This window comes from Bison bison, unplaced genomic scaffold, assembly GCF_000754665.1.
Source record: "Bison bison bison isolate TAMUID 2011002044 unplaced genomic scaffold, Bison_UMD1.0 scf7180017864317, whole genome shotgun sequence".
NCBI lineage: Eukaryota > Metazoa > Chordata > Mammalia > Artiodactyla > Bovidae > Bison > Bison bison.
The window spans coordinates 9,230,121-9,251,141 of NW_011494889.1; the positions used below are offsets into that span (position 1 = coordinate 9,230,121).

Here is a 21,021-nt window from a genome sequence, read left to right on the forward strand (position 1 = left end):
CGGCGAGAGGGGCCTCCGGCCCACCCACGGGGACAAGTCACACTCGCGTCTCACCCCAACACTGCCCGCTCGCCCAGCTGCCAGTCACCATGCGGCTGGCTCCCGCTCCGCCTCTGGGAGCACAGCCCTACCACCATCCCTTCCACCAGGCCCCTGGCCGCCCCGCCCCGCCCCGCGCCTGAGGCTCCCACAAGCCGCTCTCCATGCGGAGCTCCACAGCATTATTTCCAAACCAGGAACTGATCATCTCCCATCCCTTCTCACACCCAACGGTGGATGCTTCAACTCTTCTAGGACAAGAGTAAACTTCAGCCCCGGAACCCACGGCCTGGCTCCTGGATCACCTCTCTCCCCGCACCTCCGCACTCCAGCACAGGGATGCACTCCTATCCTCCCACCCGGTTCCCCTTCAAATTCAGCCTCCAAGTCCTTCTCCAGGAAGCCTTCCCCAAATCCTGACTCGCTCCCTGAAACTGTCTATGTGCTTTTAGCATTCATGATAATCGCTCTCCATGAAGGATGCTCCCACGGGTTGTTCAACGGATACGTCTCCTTCCACACAGAAACGCAATGACTGGACCCCACTTCGCACCTTTGGCCATGCTCAGGGTCAGAGCTCCAGACCCCCGTGTGGCGAGCCAATCCATCTTTCACCACACCCTCCCCTGGACCCTACACTCCCACCCATAAGGAACAACCTGCCCCGCCCCCTAAAAGCTGAACTATCCAACTGCTCCCACAGTTTCCTCATCTTGGAGGACCTCCCCTCTCAAGACGCAGCTCACGAGTCCTCCTCCAAGAGGCCCGCCCTGCCCTCTCCTCCTCGGCATCCCTCCTGGGCACAGTACCGAAAAGCACAGCCACTGGCTTCACACCAGCACCTGCCCTGTCCATACACCTGCCTCCCTCTAGCCTGCGGGCTCAGCAGGACCAGGGCCTAGTCGGAGTCTTCACAGGCCCCAAGAGACTTTCTTTGTCCAACACAAGGCCTGGTGAGCTTGTGTTTGTCGCTCAGTTGTGTCTGACTCTTTGCAACCCTATGGCCTGTAGCCCACCAGGCTCCTCTATCCATGGGATTCTCCAGGCAACAACACTGGAGTGGGTAGCCATCTCCTCCTCCAGGGGATCTTCCCAACCCAGAGATCGAACCCAGGTCTGCTGCATTGCAGGCAGATTCTTTACCATCTGAGCCACCAGGGAAGCTCATTTTGCACAGATTCCCCTTTCTCCTTTCCTGCAAGATGCTTTCTGCCACAACTCTCTTTTTCCACCCTCCCTTCAAGCGAATAACACTAACAGTATAACAACACGTCCGCAGGCTTTTCCATCTCCAACACCGAATGAGGACTGCCCGTGAAAAGGAAGCGAGGCAGCAGTGGGTGGGAGCTGGCTGGTCAGACAACACTGGGGCCACAGCTCCTCAGGGCAGTGGCCACAGAGGGCTGGACCCACCACCACCTCAGACATTCCTCGGGCACACACCGGGCATGACAAACAGGCGCTGGTGCCAACTTAAAACCTCACCAAGAGGGGAGGACTGTGGGAGAGGAAGAAATCAAAAGAGACAGATCCTTTGTCTTCCCCACACACTTAAGAACATCCTGAAATTGCCAACGGCCTTTGATCAGGCCTGCCTCAGTCAAGCAAGGCCTCCGAATTTCAGAGAGTACCAGACACGGGTTTCCAAAAACTACTAAGTCTCCACATCGCTTGGCACCTGGCCCTCCTCTTCTGCCCTCCCCCTCCCGCTGCAGCCAGGACGTCACACAGGGAGGCCGCGGTCCCCACGCCCGTGGAGCTGTCTGGCACCGCAGGGACGCAGGTGGGCCCCCAACAGCCCCCTCTGGCCTGCAGGGCCCCCGGGGCAGCCAGGACCCACACCTGGGCCATGCTAGATCACTGCCAGGGCACGTCACCCTGAAGCTGCAGACCAGGATCTCAAGCAGGCCTCACCTCCTTAACCCCAAATCTCCCTCTGTGGGAGCTTCTGTCCAAAGCCGAGAGTCCATCTGCGAAGCGTGGGTGTCTCTTGCAGGTGAATGCCCTGGGCTCCTTTGGGCAGACCTCTGCAGACCCGACCACCTCCCTCCCGGCCAACCGCGCCCAGCTCTTCACAAACACTCGCACGTGATCCTAGCAACAGCCCCAGAAGACAAATGCCAGTCTCACATCAGCCCACTTTACAGACGGGGAAATTGAGGGCTAGCCACGTGAAGTGAGCTTCCCCAGGCCCCACAGCTAGGAAACTCCCAGGCCAGAAAGAAAACTGTGACACTGCTCTCCTGCTAAGCCTGTTCTCTCAAACCCAAAGAACGCACTCCCCCCAGCCTTCCTCAGTCTACAAATGAGGAAACAGAGGCTCAGGGCTGCAAGACAACTGGCCCGAGGTCAAGTTCAGCTGAGAAGGAGAAGCCAAGCCTCTCCCGCTGAGCCTTCAGTAGCCCTTCCTCCCACTCCCAACACCACGGCGAAGAGAAAACCCACTCAAACTCGCAGGCCAAAGGAGAACGATCCCTGATGTGGTCCAACCCTAAGCGTGCAGGCCTCGTGCTCCCTAGGGCTCCTGTCCCCTAACTGGAGAGTGGAGCCTGCTGGCTCCCTGTCCTTGTCCTTTCTGCCACCCGGCCCAGAAAGCCCGAGTCAGCACTGGTGAGGCCTGGAAGCGAAGACCTGGAGCCTCAGCACAAAATGAAGCGTCTGCTTGTGACCTGGCATGAACAGGTCACTTGCCTCAGAGAAATTCTAGCATCACCCAATTTGGAAACTCGGGAAATGAGTCATGCCTCTGTTAGGATGCCAGAGAAGTGCCCTTCCCTCACAGAGAAGGAAACTGAGGCAGAGAGCAGGGGCGGGTGACAGGCCGACGCAGGAGGGACTTCTGGATGCAGACACCCCACTGTGGTCCTGCTCCTCCCTGAAGATCCAGGAGAATCCAGTGCCACCCTTCAGGGGAGAGGCGCTCACCCCTTTCTCGCTGGCTCTGTCTTTATCCCCTTGGCTTTTAAACCCAGAAACTTCTACCAAAAGCAGGCACATACAAAAAGGAGCCACGTCCGTCACGACGGGAAGCTCCCTCATCAAGCCACCGAGGTCTAAACCGGCTCCTAATTAATATTAACCCTCCAAATCAGAGTCATGCTCAGAAAACCTTGGATGAAGAGACACAGGGCGGGAGGGGAGTCTCCAATTTTCTTCTTACTTCATCTGGAAAATTAAGAGCACCGCTGATTTGAACAAGAAATCATCAAGGAAACCAATCACAACTCCACAAGGCCCGTAGCATGATGGACTTGGATGTGTAACCTGCCACTCGCATGCCCTGAAATTAAAATGATTGTGGCAAGAATAGCAATGATGGCCTGGGTCTGTCTTTCCTCCTCCATCCTTAGCAGACACAAAAACCCCTAGAGGAGAGTCTGAAGGCGAGATCAGCCAAGAGATCGTCCTCAGCTGCCACAATAAAGCGGCACAAACCCGGTCAAAGACTGCACACCCCGGTCCTTCGGGGTGCAGGCGTCCCCCGGGACCCTTTACCTGCAGGATAACCATGGGGGCAGCCAACGCAGAGCACCAAAGGGGGAGGGGTGTCTGGAGACCCTCCACTCCAAACCCAACATTTATTTGCTGTTTCTGCATTAATTACAATAAACTGCTTCATAGCCTAGTGATCACTTAATGGAGCAGCAAATATGGCTTTTTCCCTATAATTAGTCAACGTAATCTACAACGAGCTTGCCCCTCCGGGCCGCCCCTTCCCATCCTCTGCACACTAATACTCACACACACCCCGTGTCTCCCCGCCTCCACCACGATCCACTTAAGAGTCAGAATCTCACCCCCTGTCTCCGACAACACCCAGCCAGTTGAATCCACCCGACAGATACGAAGCTGAGGGGACAAATCTGGAAATGAACAAAGAGATCAAGGTGGGCAACCAGTAGATGCCCTAAGATGCTGGGGGCTCCCGCAGCAGACAATCCAAAGGCAGGGACCTACCAGGCAACGGCTGGGAATGTGTCCTGGAGCTCTGCTCACAGACGCCCACTCACATGATGGGCTGCCCTCAGGACTCAACTGGGAAAGAATCCGCCTGCAAGGTGGGAGACCTGGGTTCGATCCCTGGGTTGGGAAGATCCCCTGGAGAAGGGAAAGGCTGCCCACTCCAGTATTCTGGCCTGGAGAATTCCTTGGTCCACGGGCTCAGAAAGTGTCGGACGTGACTGAGTGACTTTCCCATCACGTATACACATGACGGGACCCATGGGTTTGTGGATCAAAACCTCTTACTCCTAGTCCTCAGGTAAAAGGCTCTGTGAGAAGGTAACACCACCCCGATACTAATGTTTTCCCTCCCTCTCAACCGTCCTTGGTCACAGTTGGGAGCCTGTCTTTCCCTGAAGTTATTCCTTCCTTCTAAACATTCCCCAAACCTCTTCAACCATTCAGCCAGTGAGTCCAGGGACCACTGGAGGTCAAAGGAACAAGCCTGCCTTGAAACGCTTGCCGACACCATCTAAGGTTCCTGACAAAATAAAAGCACTGCCTTACTCTTGAAAACTCGGGTAGATTAAGGATACCAACATCCCCCTCTTACGATTCTCTCTACTTAGCACTGATAAGCAGCTGACTTCAGGTGTTTTCATCTCCAGCAAGAGCAGAAAACTTTGCATCTTTCTCAGTTTCATGATACAAAATAAAATTTTAAAAAACTCCCTGGTCACGGGGTTGGGGTTGGGGGGTGGCATCGAGGGAAGGAATTAACATGTTCTAAGTGTCAACTGTCCACCAGCTGCCTTATCTACAGCACCTCACGTCTCATTTCGGACCCACAACTCTATCACCCAGTTTTTTAGATAAAGAACTGAAGCTCAGAAAAGCACAGATGCCTTCCTAAGGTCACAGAGTTAGTGGCAGCGAGATTCCAACCAGATCCTTGTGGGCCCAAAGGCTGTGCCCCATTGAGGCACATGCCTCGTGGACTGTAGTGTCCACACCTGTCCGCATCCAAAGGACAGCAATTCCACTCAAGTCACATATATTCCTAGGCAAACATAATGCACTTGTGTGTGTGTGTACACACATGCTCTTTCGCAGTTCTCAAATATCATGTTTCAACATAATAGTAAGGAGGAAGACTGCTGCCCTTAAAACAACTCTCCAACGACCAAGGCAATCACTTTGCCAAGCCTGCCATACAGGACATCACCCTTCCTTACAACACAGTAACTCGCACATCAGCGTGCTACGTGCCAGGCACCATCCTGAGTGCTTCACATTTCAGCTCCTGTAATCCTCACAACAATCCCATGAAGACAACACTACCTCCACCTTACAGGAAGCTAAGGCACAGAACATTTAGATGAACTTGCTCAAGGTCACATAGCTGGTACACGGCAGAACAAGGACTCAGAGTCAGCCTAGTCCCGGGGCCCAGGCCCGGAGACACTAGGCCACCCCGCCTCCATAGGAAGGAGCAGGAAGAGCAGAGAGTGAGTCGGTGCAGGGACGGAGGGGTGGGGTCGCCCTACATTTGGAGCTTTCTTCCCTGTCCTTCCAGCCCCAAACCTGAAAGGACCCCAACTCATCCCCAAGCTGGTCTCATGATTGCTCTAACTCGAATAACTGTTCTATTCAAGCTCTCCCATCAGCATCTGAGACAGGAGCCTCAAGGGCCTCAGGGGCTGGTCTCTAGGTGGCTTTTAAAGCCCTTGCACAGGGGGACACAGGGGAGGGTGCCAGAGTTCAAACTCACAAAGCACTTCTGGACCCTCGGGGGCTTTGTCTGAAAAAGTGTCACTTTCCACGAACACAATCAGCCCTGCTCCTGGGGGGCCCAGGGGGGCTGATCATCCTCACTCCATCATCTCTCCACAGCTTGGGGACGAGCTCAAGTGACCGTTTCCACAGTTCCTTCGGCTTAACCCAAGGGGTTGTGCTGAAGAGAGGCTGCTCAGAGAGCTAGCACTGTGAATGCACAGGCTCTGAGCAAACAGGACGATGTGGCGATAAAGGCAATCACAACATGCTAACGTGGCAGTGAGCCAAACGCGAGCTGCCCAGGCAGGACTCTGCTCAAAAGAACTTTAATTGAATTCTTTCAGCAAGTACAGCAGGAAAATTCATAATGAGGCCCCCTCCCCACTATGTCAGTCAGGTTCTACCGTTGTGTGGATCCAGTGAAAAATCATTTCTAACAAGGATATGGGACGTGTACGGACCTTAACCTGAACATCGTGTACTGTGGGGAAAAACAATGATCAAATCCCTGGATTTTTATTTTCAAAGCGATTTAAGTAAGGCATTCTGCCATAATCAGCTTTACTACCCCTATTAGCACAGGAAAACAAGTTCTGAACCTGGCTCCCTAGTGAAAAACGCAAAATTTGTATAATTAAAATTATACTTGTGAAATTCAAACACACTTTAATTTCCTAAGGGCCCCCTAATCAAGTCAGAAGTTCTTACTAAAACCAATTATCTGCTTTGAACACAGACGAGGAAACAGATACACATAGCAGTCTTGTGCAGATTCACAGAGCAATCTTTTCCTAGGTTCAAACATCCTAATTTGTTCCATTTCCCACAGGTAAGAGACAATGACCCTACTCGTTGGCTTTTATTCAGTGTTACGTGTGTAACTTTAAACATTTTTGTTGGCATTTAGAAATGACATATATAAGAAATATTCCAGAGGAAACTGAGTTGAAAGTGATGGGGAAAAAAAATGACATATATAAGAAATGACATACATAAAAAATATTCCAGAGGAAACCGAGTTGAAAGTGACAGGGAAAAAAAAAAAAAAAAACAGGCATGCACCAATAAATACACACTGCATTTCCACCTACCCACCCCACTCTAGGTCCTATGTAGGTATTTTTTCCCCTAAGATCTCACACCAGATTTTCAAACACTTGTCCATTAGTCTCTAGAAGGCTCACGCCAACACCGGGACGAAGCATGAGACAAATTCCGGCCTCACTTCTGGAAGTGTCTGACAGCAGGACCAGGCGTGTCCTCCCAAGGTCCCATCTGTTAAGAAGGCAAAACCCAGGTTCCTCACATGCTCACCAGGTAATCTGCCCGAAATGTTGCGGCTTCTCCTGAGTAACTGGAAATTCTTACACAAGAGCAGCATGGAAATACGCAACACTCTCCAAGGCACTAAAATATTTAAGAAGCAGTTGTTGCAATGTTCCATTTATACCATCAATATGAAATGTTATCAGTCTAGGGCTTTAAAAATAAAAAAGCCATTCGCCAACAGGCCTTCTCCTCCCACCACTGCCTGGAATTCATCTGAGAGATGAGAATATTGACTTTTCACACTCCTGGACCCGGCACTCCAACAGTGTGCACCCCTGGGATGTGGCCTCACCCGTCACTCACCCGGGCCCCAGCAGGTACTCAGAAGGTAAAATAAAATGCCTCCCGGTTGAAAACTTTACTTTTCAGTCGATGCGAAGACAGTGCTCGCTACACATGGCCTCTCAGGAGTGGAGAATCCTGCAGCCAAGTGAGCAGGATTTGGTGTTAAAACTTTCACTGGAAGACAGGGAGCTCGAGGGGGTATACAGCACACACGGGCACCCACGCACATGTGCTCAAGGAGACACATTCTGCTATGAGCAAGTCCTGGGAACAGCTCTGCCTTGCTGGACCCTTGCCTTCCTCCCACCGGAGCGGTCACCTCATTAATGTCACTCAGCATCACATTTTGCTACACTAGATCCTTCTGCACTCTCTTCCCTCAGGCAGCCCAAAGCCGGCTGCCATTGTAAACTTCTGTTCCTTGGGAAACTATCAAAAGCTTGGATTGGAAAAAAGCGAAAAAAAATCTCATAGGGCCTCTCTGCTCACACTTTTCCCTCCTCCATTTTCTTCTCTTTGGTGCTTTATTCAAAATCATTGCACACACAAACCATACTCTGAAAGTCATTTACAACAGGCTGGCTTAAAAAAAAAAAAAAGCTAGTGATTGGAGGGGCCCATCTCTTTGCAATTGCCCAAAGAGAATAATTCATTTTGGTGGAGGATATGGATGAAGCCCTGAATACATTCCAACATCATTTTCTGCCCTTCAAAACAATAAAAATGTAAAAACCCCAACGAAAGAAGGCCCAGGGTGGCAGGAAAGAGACTCTCTTGATCGCCACCCCCCCAAGGAATTTATTCTCCTGGATCTTCTAAAGCACTCTGTCCCCAGAATGCATCATCAAGACCATTTTATTAGATTTTTCTAAACCCTTGAAATTGTCACATAATTGAAACAGAAACAGCAATTTAGAGTTCTGAATGGATTTCTTAAAAAGAAGACTCCGTGCTGGCTCACATCCCCTCCTTGGCTGCGCCAGTCCCTAACCTAAATTTAAGGCCCTTTCGTACAAAACTCTATTTATCTTTTAAATCCTCCCCTGCCATAAAAGTTACACGGTCCCCTAATGCCTTAGATTCAGGACATTTGGGAGAAACTCATCCCAGACAACAGGCTAAAAAAAGAATCCATTAGCATTAACTTGCCCGTCACAGCCAGTGACAAATAAATGAACGTGATGCTTTCAGATCAGTCATTGGTGGAACTGCCCCGAGGCAGATGAAGACCAGGCCCGGGAGACAGAAGGCTCACGGGGAGACCTCTCACACAGCGGTGTCTCAGCTGTGCCCTGGCTGCTCCCCAGGACTCCACTCTCAGGAGCAGCAAAAACAGGCATCAGATGCAGAAAAGGAAACACACTCCCAGTGCCCACCGAGCATCGCCAGGATAAAGTGTGCTCCCTTGGAGAGCCGGTGACACGGAAGTTCCCACATCTCAACAGGCTGTTCTATCTGCCGCTCCTAGAAAGGGCCAACAGTACCCATCAACCCGTGAGCTTCCAGGGAAGAGCCTCTGACAATGCAGGCAGCGCCATCTCTCGCGGACAGTAACAGATAACGAGTGCCCACCCGGGACCCTCTACATGCAGGTACCACCCCAGGCCCTTCATCTGTATTCACTCGTACCAGTTCTAGAATGTAGGAAATATTAAAACCCCCATTTTACAGATGAAGAAATGGAGGCACAAAAACATTAAGTGACTTGTCCAAAACTCCACAGCTAGTTAAGCGGCACTTCACTGTGCTAAACAGGGTCTTAAAACACAGGCAACAGAAACCAACCTGAAGCTTCCTGACCAGCGTAGAACAATGCTACTCCTTGGCCTGAGCACTGAATAGTGTCAGGCAAAGTGCAGGAACCTAAGATCTATTTACTTATGATGGATGGAGTAAAGCGGTGTAGTTAAAGGAAGCAAGGAGTTGGGATTCAGACAGACCAAAGGCCAACCCTGACCCTTACTGGTTCTGTGATCCTCAGAAAGTTCCTTATCCGCCTCAGCCTCAGTTTCCCCATTTGTCAAATGGAGAGAATACCAACTCTTGCAAAGGACTATTGCAAGGATTAAACTAAAAATTAAGTAGACAGAGGCTTAGTATGCTTCCTCAAACATACTGACACACAATATGACAGTCATTATTCTAAATTAAGACTTTTCTTCTGGATTATTCAAGGTCTCAAAATAAAATAAGGAAGTATAGTAAGCTAAGTAAACACCCTGAGAATTAACTTTCCAGAGAGCTAGGAGAGGGTGACAAAGGACACCCTTTTGTTCATGGGGCCCAGATACCTGTCCCAGGTGGACCAACCACCCTTGGCTGCTGCTACATGTGCCATGGGGTGCTTGGCCCACAACCACACTTGCTCACAACTCTCACACCGCAGAGAAGGCAGAGGTCGTGATTCCCCATGATCCTTCATCCTTCCCACCAGGCAGCCACTCACCCGAAGGTGACCCCAAGCAGACATCACCTATGCGATCACAGGTCAGGACGCTCTGAGCCATGGGGCACAGGCATCGGTGTTCCATAGCCTGTGATTTCCAAACCAAGAAAAGACACGTCAACGTCTATACACGGTAAGGTCAAGATCCCAAGCTGGAGAAGGACAAAACACAGAACTCTGGAATTCTGTCTGTGTTGTGGCCTACTGTTAAAAGAGACAAAAAGGAGGGGAGGGCGAGAAGGCGGAAACTAGAGAACGACAGGGCTCTTGGTAGCTGCCACAGCCCCCGAATATCAGGGACAGTATCAGCCCAGAGCATCACTCCTGGAGAAGGGCCAGCAGCCAGAGAGAACGCATTCGGAGTCACACAGAGCACACAAGCCTGGGATGGGGACCTTCTCCCTAGAATGGCACAGCCTCAGTCCCCACAAGCATCCCAGCTCCCAAGCGCTGAAACCTGGTACGGAGAGCCCCACAATCCTGCACACACACAGCAGGGCTCCAGCACCCACGCAACAAGCATGGGAGTGGGTGCTCGGCCTGGCCTCCGAAGCCTTCCACGAGCTGGCCCCAGCCCACCGTCCGGGCCCCCTTCCAAGAGCCAAGCGGCACACACGCCTGCCTCCAGCTGCGAGTCCTGACCCCCCGGCCCCTGGTGGGAAGAACTGCATTCCTGCGTGTCTTCCTGCCTACCTGTCCTTCAGAACCTAGGGCAAAACCCACCTCCTCCGAGGGGCTGTCCTCTCCCCTCCTTCCCCTCAGTGCTGTCCCTCTCTTGCTTGCTTACTGCATCCTCCCAACAAGGGCAGCACCCCCTCCTCCCAACCCAGAGCTAACACCCCTGAAGACGAGCACAGCGTCTGTTCCACCATCCTGCTTTCCTTCTATCCAAACGGAGGTCAGGGTGTACAAAAGACCATGGCTAGAAGCTAAGCGCTTTTTTAATTAGTAAAATCTGCCTGTGCCTTTATCGTTCTGTAGAAGTGATAAGGCATGAACCTAACCAACCATAAAACCCAGAACAAAGCACCTAACACAGTCCCGGGTGCTGGGCAGAGACCTGGTAAATAATTATTGAACGCCGAGCGGGGCATCTGAACGCATGAAAGCCATGGCCGGTGCCCAGCCCCCATCACCCTCGCCCTGCTGAGGGTTCCACACCGGCTGGTGCAGTGTACACTTGGCTCGCTGCTTCCCCGCCCTGCCACCGGGAAGGCCGCATGAGGGCAGGGCCTCCACCTCACCCTCCGCACCACTCCCCTGAGCCACATACAGCGTCTGGCCCACGGCAGGTGTGCGACAACACTCGGTGAATAAATGAATGAATAAGTGCGTGCCTGGCACAATGCCTCATATTTTTTTGCTAATTTATTATTGTTGGAAGGCCCATCTCAAAGAACAGGTAAAGTGCTGTGGAAATGCAGAAAATGAGGGTAAAGGGACAGCATCTTGGAAGATGTAACAACTAAGCTGGGCTTTCAAAGAGGGTTCTATCTGGGACTTCCCTGGTGGCCCCGTGGCTAAGACTTCTGGCTTCCAATGCAGGGGGCCTGGGTTTGATTCCCTGGTCAGCGGACTAGATCCCACGTGCTGCAACCAGGAGTTCACATGCCACACTGAAAGATTCCTCATGCTCCAGCAAAGACCCAGTGCAGCCGATAAATAAAATAAATACTGAAAAAATAAAGGGTCAGAATGGCTTCAGTTCAGTTCAGCGCTCAGTCATGTCCGACTCTTTGCAACTCCATGAACCACAGCATGCCAGGCCTCCTTGTCCTTAGAAACTGTGAGGTTTCTAAAAGTTGTACAGACCCCTGAGAGATATCCAGAGCTTAATCCCATGTCTCTTTTTAAAAAAGAAAGAAAGGGGGTTCTGTCTTGTACAACAGAGGGAAGGAAGGGTGGTGCAGTCAGGGACCCACAAAAGGGCAGTTCTTCAGGAAAGCAGAAGAACACTCCGGGTGTCAGCTGCAAAAGGTGAGATGAGCTGCGGCATAAGCCAGAAGCAGATTCCCGGACAGATCCTGAAGGACCAAACCTACCAGGCTGAGTTCAGACTTTGCTCACTGGGCATCAGGAAGCCAATGAGGCTTTCCTACAGCACCCCAAAAGTGGAGTCAGCAAGCAGAAACAATGAGAGGAGCTCTGAATAAACCAAACAAACCAGATCAAACAAGAGGAAGACACGAACAGCCCCATCTCCCTTCCGTGTTCTTGGGCTCCTGGCTGGAGAACGTTTAGGTTTAAAAATACGAAACAGGAGGCCCCCAAAGACTGGCAGCTGGCTCCTCAGGCAGAGCTTTCCTCCTCCTCTCATCCCTGAGGGGCACAGGGGTCTCACCCGTCTGCCAGAAACATCTGACATAGAACACCGGCCCCCCGGCCTCCGGGTGGACTGACCTTAGCATTGAAATGCAAGCACATGAGGAAAGGCAAAAATCCAAGGAAAGGACATTTGCAGGACGAGGTGCCCCTCCCTTCTGAGCTGACACCTGCTGCTGCCAGGAAGGCAGGAAAGAGCAGGAAGGAGCCGCGCGCCCCGACAAGAAGGAAGCTCAGCCACTAATCCCCCGAGGCCCTCGCTGCAGGAGAAGAGGCTGCTGACACCCCACCACCGCGGGAGAAGAGGCTGCTGACACCCCGCCACAGCCCGGCTAGGGCCAGCAGCCCACCGGCAGGCGGGTAACTGCGGCGCCCCAGATGACAGCTGCAGATCACCCAGGATGGCAAGACGCTGGGAGGACCGACCCGCAGCAGCAGGGGAGGCCAGATGTCGAAAACTCACCCCTCGCCCTTGAGAAGCTGCCAAGAAACCGCTCCCCCGGAACAGGAGGTGGGTGGATGAAACGCTCGGGCTGCCCTGCACCCATCTGGAGAGCCTTCCAGGGGACAGGAAAACCTGGCTTCAGGCTTAACCTTGCCACAACTTAGCTACGTGGCCTGGAGCCACTGACGTTAACTTCCCAAGTGTCAGCTGCCTCCCCTGTGAAAAGAGCAGGCTGGATTCCACTTATTCACTGAACAGTTACCGAATGGCAGCCGTCAGCAGCCTTCTGCCATCAGGAGGCTTACATTCCAAGGAAGAATTTTCTTAGGTCATCTGCACCGTCATAATTTTTTTTTTATTCTACAAAAATAATTCTATGATGATAGTACCAGTAGACATTCTCTGGGTGCTACTTAAACAGTTCCACGTGGGGCAATCCATGATTCCCAGGTTTGAAGCAGAAGAAACTGAGGCCTACAGAGCCAGGGTCACCCAACTGTGACTGAAGGTAACTAAACAGGCTGAACAATGAGATTTCCCTTAATAAACAGATAAGGTTCTGGCCTCAGAAACTGAACGAGGAAACTGGCCATCAGGGAGGTGGCGGTTTAGTCGCCAAGTCATGTCCAACTCTTGGGACCCCGTGGCCTATAGCCCACCAGGCTCCTCTGTCCATGGGATTTCCCAGGCAAGAACACTGGAGTGGGCTGCCATTTCCTTCTCCAGGGGAATCTTCCCAACTCAGGAATCAAACCTTTGCAAATGGATTCTTTACCACTGAGCCACCAAGGAACCGGGGGATGCCTTATTATACACGAGGATAATTAGGGCAGATGGTAAATTATGCCCAGACTCACTCTTGCCCCAAGGTGCTGGGCAGTCTCCTGGTTTCTCCACACAAGGAAAAGAAACCACAAGCTTGAGCAAAACTCTTCCAGGGACCCAACACTTCACCCAAAGAGACCAACAAAAGGGTATGATGACATGATTGATCCCAATCATTCCCATTTCTCCAATGGCTTCAAATTAAGTCATCTTTTTAGAGGAGTATGACCACTTTATTCTTTAAAGACAGAGGGGGGAAACTCTTACATGTTTTACCAAATGAAATAATCATCCAGAGAAACAGAAAGACACAGAACAGACCTATCTTCTTCTGATCAAAATGCACTTCACTAATTAATGGATACTGGTCTCCAGAGAGTTTGCCCTCGACTAGTTAATAATGCCCATTATACTTCACTTGAGATGTGAACATTCATATCGCAAAGGGGGAGAGATGAATTGCAGAATTCAAAACCCTTCCTCGGGTCGCTCATTAAAATTCTGGTCAAAACAGATTTTTATTTATATGATACATTAAAGAATATTACGACAGTCCTAATATGAAATCTGTTCTTCACTGCTACGAATTTTCTTTCGTGTTCAGTTACAGTTTCTTTCCAGCAGTCTTGTTTTAACACCTCCATGGAATATTTCTCCGGTGAGTGTTAGCAAGGAGGGACAGCCAGAGAGCAGAGAAATGAATTTTAACTGAAAGACACGCTGACGCATCATTTACAAGTACACCACCCAGTCCCCGAGGGGGGGCACGGCTCACCTTGCCACCGGGACCCTCACACACACACACATGCACACACACACACCAATTTTGCAGGAGGTAAAAAATAAATAAGGCTTGAGTTAACATTCTACTCTCCTGTCGGCCAGGTTTTGGCCTCCAACACCACCTTCAGTCTGAAATTCCCCTGGTTGGACTCAAGTTCTGTCGGAAAATAACCGTTGACAAGGAAGGCGCTCTCTGCCCACCCTGCCCCAGCGGCCAACCAGCACAACGCACCCCCAACTCCAGAACCCCCGAAAGATGCCGAGGGCTCAGACGGAGGGAGGGCCCAGTGGGCAGAGTCCGCAGTGGGTGACGTCCCGGGGCCGGGGAGTCACCCGCCGGGGAAGCACCAGGGCCTGGGGTGCTGGCTGCCGTCCTACCCCCACAGCCCGGGGACCACTCAGAGCCACCCCCTCTCCACATCCCTCGGCACCCCCGAGGACAGACGCTGCGAGAAGGCACAGTTCTGGACCGGGTTACACCACTGTGCAACTCAACAATGGTTTCCAGAAAAAGGAAATCCTAGCACCCAGCTCCCAGGGCAGAGGTGAAGACTGAGGGAGTCAATACACATCATGTCCCTTCCACAGCGCCTGGCACAGACACTCAGTTACCGCTGCCATCATTACTAGATCTCTCACAGGATTAGCGTCACAAAAACAGCGTGAAAAACACGAGGTAACCAAGCCATAATGGAAAAGAATCTGAAAAAGGATGCATATACACACGTGTGTGCACACACACACACACACGTAAATGAATCATTGCTGTACACCAGAAACTAACAAGACGTTGTTAATCGACCACACTTCAAAGAAATTAAAAAAAACAAAAACAGCAGGGACCAGGTACCGTATGACCAGACCCCGGGTCTTTTTTCAGGCACTTTACCTTTCTTAATTTATTTCTCACCAAAGCTCAGTGAGATGGAGAAACTGAGGTTCAAGGACGTTAAAGGATTTGCCCAAATGTATACAGTTAACAAGTAGTCCGGTCGGGATCCAAACACGGGCTGTTGAACTCGAAAACAGCAGTGGTGATTAACCCAACAACGATGAGGCTGGCGATGATGAAAATGATGAGTCGCAACGCCCTCACCCCGTGCAGGCTCTTTTATCCTTCACAACCCCCTTCTGAGGGCATCACTGTCATCAGCCCCACTTTACAGACAGGCAACCTAAGAAGAGGTGATTTCTTAGTGTTGCAGGACCTGGGATTCAGATGGAGATAACGGATAGAAAAATCGTTTGCGAAGAATGTGTATCATCAAAAGTAAGGTATTATCATGAAATCCCTAGAATTCCATAGCAAGATGTCTTCGCCAACTGGTTTAATGTTAGCTCACATCCCAAAGTCTGATAATTCACCAAAACCATCCCAGACTCTGGGGAGGGCAGGGGACACTTTGACAAGCTTGAGAAATATTCTGTCTTGTTTTTAAGTTGAAAGCATCACTGAAATATTCACCAGAATATATTAAAATAAAATATTGTCCTCCTGGTTTTAAAAAAAATGAGAGAGTTGAGGAGGAGCTGCAAAGGAGAGGAGAAACCTACGGTTTGACCAAGTCAGGGATTTTTCCAGTTTCCTGCTGGAGTAACCTGATCCAAGTTCTGGGTGATCAAATGACTAACCTGGAAATTTGAAGATTCACATTTATGGAAGAAACAGCAATTCTTCCAAATCAGGAAACCCTGCTAATCCTGGAAGCCTTCTGAAACATCAAGGATCACACACAGTTTGGAAAGCAATAAACACTGAAGATACTCCCAAAAGTTTGTGCTCAGTATAGAAATAATCTAACTCCTTTGATCCATTAATTTCTATTATTTGCTTAAGCATTAGGGGAAAAAATGCCTTAAGAAAATATTTCACTATTTTTGTTTAGAAATTTATGTTTCCTTCTAAAGAGAGAAAGGAAGGGAAGAAAAACAATCACATGGAAGAAAGAGAGGGAGAGGAGAGAAGGAAGGAAGGAATCGCATGGCAGGCTCCAACCTGAAATTCTCAAAATACCATCCCCAAGAGCCAACTGTTTCTTCATTAATGTGCAAAACCATTCCTCCCCTTGCACAACTCAAAGGTCCCACTTCTGGGAGACCATGCTTAAAGAAACAAACTGAACTGGCTAAAACCGCAGTATTATCCCTTTTATGACCCACACAGATACTTCACCTTTTCCCCTTCCCCTTAAAAAAGTGCCAAGGCCACAAGAAGTGGAAAAAGTATTTCTTCCGGGATTACCCAGGGAAGAGAAAAGTATAATTTAAAAAGTGCAAATTTAGCGTGGAAGCCATAAGCCCTTTAAATCTCACCTTGGGCTTTATGCAGCTGTGTTCTCATGACCACACCTGGCAAGCTCAGTGAAAATTATGTTAACTACACGCTTGGGAAACGGTGAAGGCCTATCTCAAGCCGTTCAGCAAGCCTTGCAGTACCACTCCTGCAAGGGGACGACGTTTCCAGCTCTTCTCCGCCCGGGCACCAGCCCTTGCGTAAAACAGCAGCACACTACTGGCTTCAAGTGTGCACAGACGGACCCCGCCTACCCAAAACCAACACATCCACCGCCTCATCGGTCAGACTGAGGGCCTCTGGGGTCTACAGAGTTGTTTTTCCAAGACAGGACAAGCTGTTCACTTAAATTCTCCTCTCCTTAAACTCCAAGTTGTTAGACCTCAGAAGAGTACCCTCCAAAAGAATCACCAGGAAATGGCCAACTTTTCCTGATGGGACCTCAGCAACGCTTAAAAAATAAATAAAATGCTTGCATAAATATTGCAACAGACAGTGCTATGTCCTCCCACGAAAGCACAGGCTGGTCCCTGCCCCCCGATGGATGCTCGGACCCACCTGGGAATGGCTGACTAGCAGACGCACGGTTATCTCCCATAGCGCTTGGCCTGGCCCCCCTCACTGCCACACACTCATACCCTGAAGAAACGGGGTGCACCGGGCTTCCAAACATCACTGCCAGTGCTCTGCTTGAAATCTGAAATCCTTGGCAACCACCTCTAAGTGCTAAAATCGTATGACTGCTTCCTCTACTTACCTTGGGTTGTGCTCGACGAGGAAATGCAACTTTGGGGTCAATCTGGGGGAAAAAAATGGAAAAGTAGGAGTCAGCTGCAGGACTTTGAGGGGAGAAAAACAATTACGATTAATCGCCTAAGTATTCATCACTCATTTCTCAGGCTTTGAACCCAGCTTTCAGTAACTTCTCAAATAACTCCAAACTTTCCTTAAAGTTTGATGTAAACTTTAGCAGTCCCTCCCAAAATGTAACAAACACAGCAAGCCTTTCTGAAATGCCCCACTGTGTATTTCAATGTGCAATGCTTTAACAAGCTGGACAGAGTGTGTTCTTATTTAGGCAAGGACAATTAACATTAAATGATACCTGCATCTAATTTGTGATGCACAGCTGGGAGAAAAGATGGGAAAATTGAGAAAAATCAAAACATGAAAATTACATGGAAGGACCTTTCAGCAATAAGTAACTGGATGGTCGTTGTTCTCCTCAAGGATAACTAAACAACATAGGTGGAGAAGAAGATTCCAAACATTTTTTAAATTAACAACATCCAAAAAGCCCCCCATCGACATCCAACAGGATGCTCTGCTTGAACTAGTTCACTCATCTTTTGCAAAGTAAAATTACCTACGATGAATCAGAAGGACAGTTCATTCTGTAGTTACATCTCAAAAGAAGTGAAGTCGCTCAGTCGCATCGGACTCTGCGACCCCACAGACTGTAGCCTACCAGGCTCCTCCGTCCATGGGATTTTCCAGGCAAGAATACTGGAGTGGGTTGCCATTTCCTTCTCCAGGAACTCTTCCCAAACCAGGGACTGAACCCAGGTCTCCTGCATTGTAGACCGACACTTTACCGTCTGAGCCACCAGGGAAGTCTCAAAAGAAAGCAGATGTCAAAAAACTTTGGAGCCTGAGCTGATTCTTAAAATAATAATAAAAAGTTAAAATAAAAGGAAACGTAGGAGCTAAATGCACCTGGATTTTAAAAATCACAGGGGTAAAGATCTATCAGCAACCTAAACCCATATTACAAAAGTAAGGCCATTATAGGGAGAAAGTAAAAGAAAAAAAAATTACTGAAAAAAAGCAGTCAGAATCTAGTGTAACAATTAGTGTATTCCCCCTAACCCAACCCCAGTCTGAATGGAGAAAAAACTGTGCCCCACATCAGACATCTGCAGGTCTCAATCAGGGACTGGCTTTAAAACCCCAAACAATTCCCACAGAAGCTTTTGAGCCTGATAGGCTGATTTGAGAGGGGAAAAGTTGTTGGAGAGAAAATATGGAGAAGGAAGGAATGAAAAAATATTCCCACTGTTAGTTTTCATTAGATTTCTAAATGTCACAAATCTTCCGGAAGAATTCAACCCAGAGCGTGGCAAGAATACAGCTACAAGTTAGTTATTTATCCGCTTTGGCTTTCATATTAAAATTTTCCCCTTTTAAAATGTAAATCTCAACCTTGTTTTCAGTTCTGCCACCAGGGCGAAGGGGAGAGTAATGCTTTGGGAAAAAGCATAGAGTGGGAGAAAGTCACACCAGAGCTGATTCTCTTCCCAGACTTAACATCCCCTAGGACCTAGGCGGTAAGACATAAAGATTTACCACTTTTATTAAGGTAGTTTAAAGACCTCATAAAAGTCTGCAGCATGCTTTCCACCTTTAAACATCACCTGAGAAATGAGAGATTACTTTGCAAAAACTAAAACAGACAAAAAAATCTCTGATCTAGGAACTACCCTTTCATGGAGATTAACATTACCACAGCTACAGGTATATTCAGCACTGACTAGGAGCTGTCGACAGGAGAAATACAACAGGTGTGGATTTTCCATGCTGTTGACCAAACATAAGACAGATATGTCTTTTCATAAACACTCCCCCAAAGTTGTTTGTTTTTTTTTTTTTAAGTTGATCAGCACACAATTGCAATAAGCACCATGTTTGTGGGGTAAAAGGGTGAGGAATGTGTCAAGAGGAAAAGGCCAGGAGTTGGAGGAAGGTAGGAGAAGTAAAGAAAGCAGAGCACTTAAAAAAATATATATATCTAAAATTACAAAACTAGAAGCCAATTCAGAATTCCAGTATCGGGTGTTGGTAACAGCGTTATACCACAATGAAAGTTCTTCCATGGGTCAAATGTACACGCTGAAACCTCAAATGGAGAGGACAGGTCAAGAGAAAACTGGCAAATCCCAACCTTTTGTACATCCCTGTCAACTATTTTTTAAAAAACGAACGAAAAAGAAAACTACCAAAAATGAAAACATTAGTTAGTTAGGTACAGCTCTACTTACTGTAGCTACAAATCCTCTAGGAAAAAACTAGGGTACTATTTTGGATGTGAATGGCCGTTACCTAAACAAAGCTTTTAAGGTAACGGTAAACAAGATCCTCGTTTCCATGTCAATAAAGCAACCGCGTCTGTCTCCTGCACTGAACGTTGTGAAACAAAGTCAAAAGCTAGGTTATACTAAATAATAGCGACCAAAACATGTCTACAAACAATTATCGAGGCAAAACTGCAGGCACCGCATGTGATACCGAGGTAGACAACCCACCAGCCACCATAGAAATCATATGCTATTTCTCCCCCGCAGGGTGGGCAGAGGGGTGGATAATAAATTACCAAATTTACCCTGAAATCTCTCTCCTCTTTAATTTTATTAGCTTCGTGAAATGTCTAGCCGAGAAGTCTAGGAGATAAAAAATCCTTCATAGGTCCGTTATCACCCTGCAAACGACTGTCCCTGAAACTAAATGATCTCAAAGTGCAAAGAGGCTGGGCCACAAGCTAGGACAAGTCTAGCTCAGTTAATAAAGCAACTTGGAGTGTGGGGGGTCTTTTCTTGGGGCAGGAGGCGGTTGGAGGTACGCCTCTGACCTCCTATCAGAGAAACAGTGAATTTGCAAAATCAGTTCAGGGTCACCAAAGGTGGCCAGGTTTTTCTTTTCTTCTCCTCTATTTAGTGTTAAAAGTCAAGAGGGATTTGAAAAGATCACTTGTGCTACTCTTTTCTTTAACAGAAGAGGAAACTGAGGCCTAGAGACACGGAACAGCTTGCCCAAGCTCTGCTCGGACAGCTGGGCCTAGAACCTGATTCCCTGCCCCGACCCAGTGGCCCACTACGGAGAGGTGAGTCCCCAGCAGGCCAGCACTGCACCCCAGTGTGGCCTCAGGGACCCTGCCTTGGGCAGCGGTACAAAGACCTTGGGGGAATTGTAGTAGTCAGGGAAGGCAGGGGAGCCACAGTAAAACGCTAGGAACTCCTCTCCTCTCCCCACCAAATGTATTCTCATACACTGGTAGTGTCTTCCCTTCCTCTTCTGACCTTAGAGACCCATACCGCCTCAAGACTGGACCTGAAAACCTTCTCATGATGTAAAACCACCTACAACTCAAAGGACCTGAGAAAGGAAAGGAGAAAAAACAAAACAAAAACACTGATACCCAAGGCCTTATCCCTTATCAGCCTTAGATTTCACACCATCTGGAGTCACCCACTGGACGCCCAGCTTAGCTCTGGAAGGTCTCCTTCCCTTCTCAAACCGCATTCCGAATCCCAAGTGCCCCCAGGAACCTGTTGCCTGGACAGTGATTAGCGCCCCCCGCCCCCCGGGCGGCCCTGAGACCGGCTGTGTGTGCCTACTATAAGCCGATTCGAACGGCCACACTGGGGAAACGCGGGCAGGGCTCGGCTGACAAAGGAAAGTTGCCTCGGCCCGGTGCTGGAGTTTCTTTTCAGGGTCTTGTTGGTCCGGAAGGTAGCCTCTCGCCAAGCCGACCCCTCCCCC

The 21,021-nt window shown here is 49.4% G+C and overlaps 1 protein-coding gene across 4 annotated transcripts in view; it reads right to left on the reverse strand.

Moving 5' to 3' along the window:
* Positions 1-21,021, reverse strand: part of MSI2 (musashi RNA-binding protein 2) — a 408,751-nt gene that overhangs the window by 386,270 nt on the left and 1,460 nt on the right. For all 4 annotated transcript variants that reach the window (XM_010852922.1, XM_010852919.1, XM_010852921.1 and 1 more), the window contains one exon: positions 17,243-17,284. In XM_010852922.1, coding sequence (XP_010851224.1) covers positions 17,243-17,284 — 42 coding nt within the window. The remainder of the gene's footprint in view (positions 1-17,242; positions 17,285-21,021) is intronic.